General features: G+C 35.0%; 1 protein-coding gene across 1 annotated transcript; it reads left to right on the top strand.

Moving 5' to 3' along the window:
• The first annotated feature begins 6,083 nt into the window (after positions 1-6,083).
• Positions 6,084-10,567, top strand: LOC126084598 (olfactory receptor 11H6-like). The gene is made up of 2 exons (XM_049899194.1): positions 6,084-6,159; positions 9,591-10,567. Exons 1-2 carry the CDS (start codon positions 6,084-6,086, stop codon positions 10,565-10,567), a joined length of 1,053 nt encoding a protein of 350 aa, XP_049755151.1.
• The last annotated feature ends 552 nt before the right edge of the window (positions 10,568-11,119 follow it).

The following is an 11,119-nucleotide window of genomic DNA, read 5'->3' as shown; positions in this document are numbered from 1 at the left end:
TTGACCTGGCTCCCCCTAAGGGAAAAAAAAAAAATCTGGAATTAGTAACATTAAAAAGGAAGGATATATTTCATGCCAAATTCAAGAATCTGCTCATAGCAAAAGAGATATATTTTCTCTAGGATGTATGCAGATTGATTACATAAGAGAAATTATTTCATCCTTAGCTGATATATATGCTGTCCAATGAGTTCCAGCCTTGACTCATTGATGAAGTGGGCTAAGATGCTTTGGAGCATGAAGTCACCTGGTCCTGGTCCTTCAACTTTGACTTGATTCATCCCTTTCTTTCATCAGTCAGTATTTTCTTTCTCTCTCCTTCATGTTTAGTCTCGAGGAATATGCTACGTTTCCTCAAGATACTAATATTTAAAATATAAAAACCTTTAGGGGGGAAAAAAAACTTGAAGGGAGAATTTCAGGAGAAATTTTAAGATTCCAGAGAACAGATTTTAGGGTGGGTAGAGGTTTTATTTGGGAAAGAAAATCATATTATGTAGATGGTTAGGCTACTATGATTACCCTGTGCTTTTTCTTCCCCATCAAGCTAATTTGGGTGAGGCTGTCCCTAATGGAAATGGCTGCAGGAAGGATCACATTTCATGTTAGGCTTATGGTTATTTCATCAAGCCCTACCTAAGTTTCCTGATTGCCTGTCCAACTCATTATTGTCTGTATAATATACTTGTCATCTTAAATCATACTGTGGGCATAAAGGCACAGATTATACTTTTTATGATTCAAACACGATCATAACATAGCTCCTCATGCATTCGAATGACTCTCCCTTTTGACTACCCTACCAAATTGAGTAAAAAAGACTTGCTTCTCTAAAATAAAGAAATTAGCAATTCTTGTGTGTGTGTGTGTGGTGTGGATTTTATCCATCTCTGTGTAAGCAATGAGTAGAAGGTGCTATTACCTGAGATGAAATAGGTGATAGTTTATTGAGAACTCTGGGGCTTGTAAGAGCTGCTATTGAGTCATATCCCACAGCCAAGTTCTGTGCGACACTGAGCAACATTTTGAGGAATTAACAAATATTTCATAATTTAAAGTTTAGAATAATTTGGAGAATTTTCTTTATTTTGTGGTTTGTATCGCCTCTAAATCTATGAACCGCATTCTTGCATTTGACCAAATCAATAAAAATAAAAATCTTTTCAAGAAAAAAAAATTTAAATAATATAATTAGCATAAATAAAATGTAACAAAATATATATACTCCTTAGTCAAGGCTATTATGTAACTATAATATTTCATTTGTATTATGCTCTTTCATAAAAAAATTAAGAAATTATATGAAGAAAATACCTCAAAATTTAATATTATTTTATCAAAATGATGTTTACAAAGAGCTTCATTAACATGGAAATAGTTACGTAATAAATCAAAAAGGATAGCAAGTTATTTTTAAAATGTGTTAAATCTATAAATGCAGAAAATTAAACTGTAAGAAACTAGACTAATGGTAAAGACAATGAAATATTTATACATGTTGATGTTGAGTATTGGGACTTTCTTCTTTCTTATTGATAATTTTCATTTTTTTATAATTGAACTCAATTATATTTATGATAAGTATATAAACTTTCTGTGAATTTATGTGAACCTATGCATTTTTTTTAAGCATATCCCCAGGTTTTATGACTTACCATTTTGTTTTTATATAAAAATTTAAAAAAATGGAAATTGTTAGCATCCTTCAACTTACTTGTTATTTACTTACAGTAACTAAATTTCGGTAAAATTTCACTCGGTTATTAACTATATAGTTTATTTTGAGATTAGCAGTTGTTGTCCAAGTACAACATCAAATAACCTCAGATTTTTTCAAGATGGATTTGTTTTGCAAAATATATTGCACTAGTTATTCAACTTTTGTGTTTTTAATTGTTTTTTCATTACCAAAAATAATGCATGCTTATTGCTGAAATTTAGAAGCAAGAAAAATATGAAGAAAATAATCACTCTCCCAATACTAAGAGGTAAACACTGTTAACTTTAACCAAAATTCTTAAACTCCTTTTAAATTTCATTGATTTACGTACTTGATATAACATTGTACATGCAATTTGATGTACTACTGAAGAAGACTGCTGTTAGCATTAAGTGCTGATCATATGGTAGCAAGAGACAATGTGTCAAGTAGATAGATACAGACAACAGGGTCATGAAGAAAGGCATTCACTACAATAGACTTTAAGGCAAATTACATACCTTTTGTCTATAAACCATAGATTTTTAGATACTACAGTCACAGATGCCTAACACATTAACACTACAGAACTGACCCAGTCAAGAAGATAAATAAAATAGGGTAGAACTCAGGTTACGCTAGAAATCATTAAGAATTTTTGATGTTTAGGGACTTAGGGATTTAGGTACTCATAGTCAAATCGCAAAGGGAATCATTAGAAAAACTTTAATCACAACCTTTTGCCAGAAAGTATGGAATGCAAAAATCCACGTGTATTGGGGTTATAGTGTGATACAAGAGTAAAAAGCAAAGAATGGAGGGCGGGGAAAAAAAAAACTGATGTAACAGACACAATAATGTCAGTTGGGTTTTACTGAGGAGAGTTAAGTGCTCTCCTGGACCACAGAGCTGAGGCTGATGGGAAGGATAATGGAACATTAAGGAAGATTTGACTACATGTGCCTTGCGTTTCTCCTAAAACTACCACTTCACTTGTGCACCTTTCCCCCCTCTGGAGTACCTTTCCTGAACAGGGTTTTTGACTTCAGATTTTATTTCATTTTATTCTTTCAAACATGATAGAAATATGTAAAGTAAAAAGAGGATGGGATGGAGGGAGGGAGGAAAGAAAGTAGGAAGAGAAAAAGATACACACATAGAGATTGAGATTTAAAAAGCTTTTTTTTTTAACATCTCTAAATCAGATGACTGAATACATGTTACACTACCACTATCTACACGTTTTTCTACAACTTGATTTTATTCCTCAGAAGTACATTGTGGATATCCTTGAATGTTTTCATGCACTGTGTCCAGATCTAATTATTCTTAACTGATACATAATCTTTCAAGATCGTGGGTATGCTATAATGAAATAAATACTCTACCAGTGGGCATTTAGGCAATCAATTATTTATCACTATTACAAATTGTGCTCCAATAGTAGTTCCTCAGACACGTATTAAGTATTTTTAAGGCAGATAATCCTGAGAATGAAATTTCTGAGACAAAAGCTGACAATTTTTTTTTTTTCCCCAAAAGGTTATACTAATTTACACTCACTGGGATAGTGTATATACAATGTTCTGAGAAAATAAATCAAACAATGCAGGGCTCTTTGGGTCAGAACAAGTCATGACAATACTGACTGGTACCAAACACACTGCTGTCAAGTCAATTCTGACTCATAGCGACCCTACAGGACAGAGTAGAACTGCTGGATAGAGTCTCTAAGGAACACCTGGTGGATTCGAACTGCAAACCTGTTGGTTAGCAGCCATAGCTCTTAACCACTGTGCCACCAGGGTTTCTCTCGCTGGTACGGTCACAAGCTTTTATTACTTACACAGCAATCAGGGCAAAGAGGAACAGAGAAAGGTTTATCCTGAGCCAGTCTCCCCAGTAAGGCCGTCCAAGGGTGTAATGTTTAGTTACCTCCATGCACACCTCTTGTTGCATCATGGGTGAGAGACAGAAGAGGCAAGGGACCCTGGGTTTATATAGCAGGGACCAAAGGAGGGAGGAGAGAGAGGAGGGTTTCTTTGTTGAGAGGCAGAGAGTATATTGTAACTTTCAGCCTTGTGGGATGGAGGAAACACTCTTTTCGTGGCTTCAAAGAAACACTCCCTCTTTCTCCAACTACAAGATTACATTTCACAAACCTACACCTGCTAATTGCACAGTGGATTAGAAAAACACCAAGCGGTCAGTTCCTCATGGGGCACACTCTTTGATGTTGCCCGTAGAGGCAGTGGGGGCCATACCGCTTACCCTCTAGTATATGACCCTATTTCCATACTCTTTCCAACAGTGGATAATATATTTACTTTTATTTTTCGAATGTGCCAGCTAAAATTTATATGTTATTATCTTAGTGTGTGTTTGCCTCATCATCAATGAGAATGAACACTTTTTCGAGGGTTTATTACATATTTTTTCTTTTGTGAATTGCATGTTCATAACATTTTTCACTTTAGCTATGGAGTGTTTATCAAAATTCTTTATTAACATATAGAAGAGCACTACATTTCAAGGATATTACATGATTCAAATGTTTGAAATATTTATTCCCAGCCTACCATTGTATATATATAATGGAGGTAAAAATTACATAAAGTACACAAATCTAAAATTTAAAATTGATCATATTTTTACTTTTATAAATTTTCCAATCAGATGGAAATATAAAACATTAACTACCTCAGATGGCTTCTACGTGTCCCTATCTCAATCAGTAACCTCCAAAGATTACCTCTTTTATAACAAACTTTGCTTAGTTTTGCATGTTTGAACTTCATATAAATGGGATTACTAGTATATACTCATTCTGTGTGTTTGTGACTCTTTTCACTTGGTATTATGTTTGTGAAATTTACCCATGGTATTACATATATTAGTGTTTGTACATTTTTATTGCTAAGAGCCTTGTTATCGCTTCCATTGTGTGAATAGAGCCCTGATGGCAAAGTGGTTAAGGGCCATGGCTGCTAACCAAAAGGTCTGCGATTTGAATCCATCAGCTGTTCCTTGGAAACCCTATGGGGCAGTTTTCTCTGTCCTACAGGGTTGCTATGAGTCGGAATCGACTTGACCGCAACATTTTCCTTTTTTATTGTATGAATAAGCTATAACAACATTGAGTGTTGTCATACATAAACATGATAGATCTTTCCCCTTATTTTATATATCTCAGTTATGTTTTGTAGTTGTCTGTGTGAATGTCTTGCATAAATTTCATCATATTTAATCTAACAAATTTGAAGTTTTTACATTATTGTGAATTTTTTTATTTTCCTTTAATTTTTTTGATTGTTGTAGCAACATTGGTATTGTTATTAATCTCTAGTATTTTGCTCACAGATTCTACACTCACCGTCACATCATCTGCAGAAATATGACAGGTTTGTTTTATTTTACTTTTTTCCTGAACTCTTTTTTCTATCCAGGATCTCTTCCCATTCCATATGAATTTGCAGATCAGCTTTTCCTTTTCTGCAAAAAAAGCCACTAGAAATTTGATAGGAATTGGATTGAATCTGTAGATCACTTTTGGTAGGACTGACATCTTAACAATGTTAAATATTCCAATCCGTGAGCATGGATGTCTTTGCAATTATTAGGTCTCTCTAATTTCTTTCAGTAATATTTTGTAGTTTTAATTGTACAAGTCCTTCACCTCCTTGCTTAAATTTTTTTCTGGATATTTTATTGTCTTATACGCTACTATAAATGGAATTGTTTTCTTAATTTACTTTTCAGATTGTTCATTGCTTGTCTATAGAAATAGAACTAATTTTTTATATTTTTATTTTTGCGGGGTAAAGGATGTGGTTTTACCCTAAGTAAGATGGCCTTTCGCCTTGGCTCCAGAGAAATAACTCTTGGAGTAATTAAAATACCTTAGTCTAGAACTTCCAGGCCACACCTGAGAATTTGTGCTGGTGAATATGGGTTGGCCAGGCAAGAAAGACTTATCTGGGAGGCTGATATCAACTAGCCTCAGGAGGCATGATTTAGCTTATCAGGCAGGACTGGCCAATAAAAGCAGGAAACATGGAGGACCAAGGAGCCTCCTGGTTAACAAGAACATATGATCTCAGGAGGGCAGTGCATCCTTTGGGACATGAAAGGTCCGTGCTGGGAACCCTTCCATACCTCGCCCTATCATCTTTTCATTTATATCCTTTTTGGTTATAATAAATCTGTAGACATAACTATGGTATACTATGAGTTCTGTGAGTAGTTCCAATGAATTATCAAAAACAAAAGGGATTGTGGGAGCCATCAGGTCAGAAAGTAAGAGTGTTATGTGGACTCCCAAGCTTGTACCTGGCATCCTGAAGTGTTAGTGGAAAACCGGCCCCAAATTAGTGAGAAGGTTAGTATGTCACGTGGACTCCTCAAACTTGCTGCTGCCGTCTGCCCATTTGGTAGTCTGAAGGATGATGTCTTTTTAAATTGTAAGCTCTGATCTAGGTAACCAGGGTCAGAGAAAGACGGTGCTATGCAGGCAGGTAGTGACGAGGATGAAGAAGTGGAAATGTGAGGGCCGGATGAATCTCCATGTTTTGGGAATTAGTTTCATGCTGATCCTTACTGTGTAATCTTGTACCCTGCAACTTTGCTGAATTCACTTATTAGCTTTAGTAGTTTTTTGTTAGATGCTTTGTAATTTTCTATACATAAGACCATGTCATGCGAATAGGTATAATTTTACTTCTTTTACAATTAAGATGTCTTTTACTTGTTTTTTTTTTTTGCCTAATTTCTCTGAGCTAAAACCTCTAGTGCAATGTTGAATAGCTGTGGTAAAAGTGGACATCCTTGTCTTGTTGCTGATCTTAGCAGAAAAGTATTCAGTCTTGACCATTGAGTATGATATAGCTGTGGGTTTTTTGTAATCATTCTTTATTATGTTGAGGAAATTCCCCTCTATTCCTAGTTTCCTGAGAGTTTTTTTAATCATGAAAAGGTGTTGGAGTTTAGCAAGGGCTTTTTCTGTATCAATTGATATGATCATTTTTTTTTGTTCTATTAATGTGATGTGCTGCATTGATTGATTTTTATCATGTTTAACCACCCTTGCATTCCTGGGATAAATTTCACTTGGTCTTGGTGTATAATTTTTAACATCCTGTTGTATTCAGTTTGCTAGCATTTTGTTCAGGATTTTTGCAGTTATATTCATAAGGGATGTTGGTCAGTCTATAATCTTTTTTTTCTTGTAATGTGTACACTTGGCTGTGGTACTAGTGTAATACTAACTTCATATAATTAGTTAGGAACTGCCCCCTCCTTTGCTTTATTTTTTGAAGAGTTTGAGAAATATTGGTGTTACTTCTTTAAATGCTTGGTAGATTTCACCAGTGAATCCATCTGGCCATGTATTTTGTTTGTTTGGAGGTTTTTGGTTACTGATTCAATCTATTTATTAAAGGTCTAATCTTTAAAATCTACAAGAAAATCCAACACCTCTACAACAAAAAGACACATAATTCAATTCAAAAAAATGGGCAAAGGAAATGAACAGGCACTTCACCAAAGAAGACATTCAAGCGGCTAACAGACACATGAGGAAATGTTCATGATCGCTAGCCATCAGAGAAATGCAAATGGAAACTACAGTGAGATACTCTCTCACCCCGGCATTACTGCCACGAATCAAAAAAAAAAACCCAGAAAATAGCAAATGTTGGAATAGCTGTGGGGAGATGGGAACTCTTATGCACTGCTGGCGGGAATGCAAAATGATACAACCATTTTGTAAAATGATATGGTGCTTCCTTAGAAAGCTAGAAATAGAAATACCATATAATCCAGCAATCTTACTCCTAGGAATATATCCTAGAGAAATAAGAGTCATCGTATGATTAGATATATGTACACCCATGTTCATTGCAGCATTATTCACAATATCAAAAAGGTGGAAACAACCTAGATGCCCATCAACAGATGAATGGATAAACTATGGTACATACACACAATGGAGTATTACGCAAAGATAAAGAACAATGATGAATCTGCAAGTCAGTGAAAAAAAAAAAAAAATCAGAAACAAGTCAAGCACCATACAAAGCTCTTGTCCAAACGACAGTTAGCTCTGAACAGCTAGGAAAGGGATTTAATTATCCTAGGCAAGATTGACCTAGAATAGTGGTTCTCAAGCTTTTTGATTTCAAGATATCTTTATGATCTTAAAGACTATCAAAGACCCCCAAAAGCTTTTGTTTGTGTGAGTTACAGCTATTAATATTTTCCATTTTGAAAATTAAAATGAGAAAAATAAACATTTATAAATTCACTTAAAAATACAAACAATAAACTGACTGTTAATAAAATGATGTATTTTTAAGAAAAATAACTACTTTTACCTAAACAATAAAAATTAGAAGAGTTTCATTCCTTTACAGTTTTGCAAATCTCTTTAATGTTTGGCTTAATAGAAGACAAATCAGATTCTCATATCAACTTCTACAATTAGTCTGTGTCTGTTGTGGTATCATACATCATATAATTTGGAAATGTTCACTTAATAATCATAACAGAATTAAGAGTACAAAAAGGAAATAATACCTCATTATTATTATGGAAATAATAATAATTATTCTGGCAGTCCTGGAAGATTCTCAGACACCACCTGGTGTCCCTAGACCACACTTTGTGAACAACTATTCTAGAATATCAGCTTTGAGTATTTGTTCTTTTTACAAATTCATCTGAGGTTTGAAGACTCACACTCCATGCAAATCATATGGTATCGAAGAGCCTTACTAAATGTTATCCTGTATCTCACATATTAATTTCATTTAAAGGGTTTATTGAGGTGATAATTATGAAGGCTACAGTTTCAAAATACTTAAATTGCAAGGTTAAAAGAACCAGTTTAGACAAAATGTTATCAAACAATATTTATCACTAGTACCTGAAATGAAAATGATGGAATTTCTTCTCTATCAGATTACAAAGAGGAGACACATCCATTTTTCTGGGTGTCTTTGCTGATACAAATCCAACGATCGATATCTCTTTGACCTCCTATGCAGTATTCCAAGTATTATAATGCAATGAAAAATTTTTTAGAAATTTATAAGTGTAGTATATTTAAGAGGATACTTTAATAAAAAGAAATTTGAGGTGTGAAATTTTCTAATAAATATTCATAATATTTCTCCTTAATATTGGGTTAGAATATATTCTAAAAATAGATGTAGGGATATAGCCCATATTCAAACACAATAAAGCTAAAATGAATCATTGTGCATATAGTATTTTAAATCTATAAATGCACCTGGATATTGTCCCTAAATCAGTTTGACAGTACATAGAGGTGTACATTATTCAACATAAATCTCTTTAACCTATATGTCAAGAACATGTGTTATCTCCACTGTATTTAGTTCTTATTCATTGACTGATTGATATAAAATTGTAAGTTACAATTTTCAATATCAATTCGCTTTGATTGTAAACCTCAAGACAGCTGAAAAGTGTCTGTTTACTTTGTATTTATTGTGTCCAGAATGTTGTTGCTATTAGGTGTCATTGAGTCAATATTGACTCATAGTGACCCCATGAGACAGAGCAGAACTGTCCCATAGGGTTTTCTAGGATGTAATCTTAATAGGAGTAGATCACCCTATCTTTCTCCCACAGAGCTGCTAGGTGGACTTGAACCACCAACATTTTGGTTAACAGCTGAGTGATTAACTGTTGTGCCATTAAGTCTAGGATAGGACTATAAATATCTGAAAATCATGAAAAAAAGCCTGAATGAGTCATGGCATTATGTTATTGATTGACACACATACTCGTTTGACCCTACTTAAGGCATCTGCTTAATGAAAATTCTATGTAACATCACTTTTAATACAGAAATCTGTTGTCTTTGCAGCTTTAAAATCAAATAAAAATGCTAACGTTAATTGCTCTAGTTCTGTGAGTAAATTCATCCTCTTAGGCTTCCCTTGTACCTGGGAGATTCAAGTCCTCCTCTTCTCATTCTTCTCTGGAACATATATCCTGACGTTGATTGGGAACCTATCCATTATCTGCATTGTAAGGTGGGACCATCAACTACAAACTCCCATGTATATCCTGCTGGCCAATTTTTCCTTCCTGGAGATCTGCTTTATAACTTCAACTACCCCCAATATGTTAGCCAACTTTGTCTCTGCAACCAACGCCATTTCCTTCTCTGGCTGCTTCCTCCAGTTCTACTTCTTCTTCTCCATGGGCACCACTGAGACCTTCTTCTTGTCCGTCATGGCCTTGGACAGGTACCTTGCCATCTGCAGGCCCCTGCACTACCCCTCCATAATAACAGTTCGAGGCTGCATCAGAATGGGAGCCTGCTGCTGGGCATGTGGCTTCTTATACTTCCTCTCGCCTGTTTACCTAATCTCTCAGCTCCCATTTTGTTGTCCCAATAAAATCGATCACTTTCTGTGTGACCCAGGACCCCTTATGAAGCTGTCCTGTGTGCCATCTCCTGCCACTGAGGTCATCTGTGCCATGTTTAACTCTGTCCTCATGTTCTCTACCTTTCTCTTCATTATTAGGTCCTACGCCCTGGTGATCAGAGCTGTGCTGAGGGTCCCCTCAGCAGAAGGCCGGCGTAAGGCTTTCTCCACATGTGGCTCCCACCTGGCCGTGGTATCCCTCTTCTATGGTTCCATCATGATTGTATATGTGAGCCCAACAACAGGCAACCCAGCTGGGATCCAGAAAATTGTGACTTTATTTTATTCTGTGTTGACTCCTCTTTTCAACCCCTTGATCTACAGTCTCCGGAATAAGGAGATGAAGGAGGCACTGAGAAAATTATTCAGAGCTGTGAGATTTAACCAGAGGCATGGAAGAAATGTTTGAAGAACTTGTGATCGAAACTGAACTAATGCATGGAAAATAAATGATTAAAAGATTGATATTAACTAAATGAGCAAGATATCTTTTTGAAAGGAGGAGGGAGATAGCTATGTATAATAAAACGTTAATAAAGGTAACTGTAAGATCCATTTTTCTGTCCATTTTTATCACCAGAGGAAATTTTATATTAATAGTATTTTGAAATTAAAAAAGGAAAGAAAAATGATCATTCATCTTGCTGGCATTCAGAGTTAACATCAGTTAATATTTTTCTGTCCCTGTGTACACACGCATGCATATATACATACAGTTTTCCCTAGGTATCCACAAGGGATTGGTTCCAGGACCCCCTTGAATACCAAAATCCCCAGATGCTCAAGTCCCTTATGTAAATGGCGTAGTATTTGCATATAACTTACTCACATCCTCCTATATATTTTAAATCATCTCTAGATTACTTGTAATACCTAATATAATGTAAATACTATGTAAGTAGTTGCTATACTGTATTGTTTCAGGAATAATGACAAGGAAAAAATGTCCTTTTTTTTTTTT

This window comes from Elephas maximus, chromosome 10 (genome assembly GCF_024166365.1).
Source record: "Elephas maximus indicus isolate mEleMax1 chromosome 10, mEleMax1 primary haplotype, whole genome shotgun sequence".
Taxonomy (NCBI): Eukaryota; Metazoa; Chordata; class Mammalia; order Proboscidea; family Elephantidae; genus Elephas; species Elephas maximus.
This window is presented reverse-complemented; position numbering and strand designations above follow the sequence as displayed.

What these genes read in the sequence shown, in the direction of transcription:
- LOC126084598 (XM_049899194.1), top strand. Translation starts at nt 6,084, where the DNA reads ATGTCACGTGGACTCCTCAAACTTGCTGCTGCCGTCTGCCCATTTGGT. An exon ending in GGATGATGTCTTTTTAAATT is followed by an intron (nt 6,160 to 9,590) that starts GTAAGCTCTGAT and finishes TTGTCTTTGCAG; the next exon opens with CTTTAAAATCAAATAAAAAT.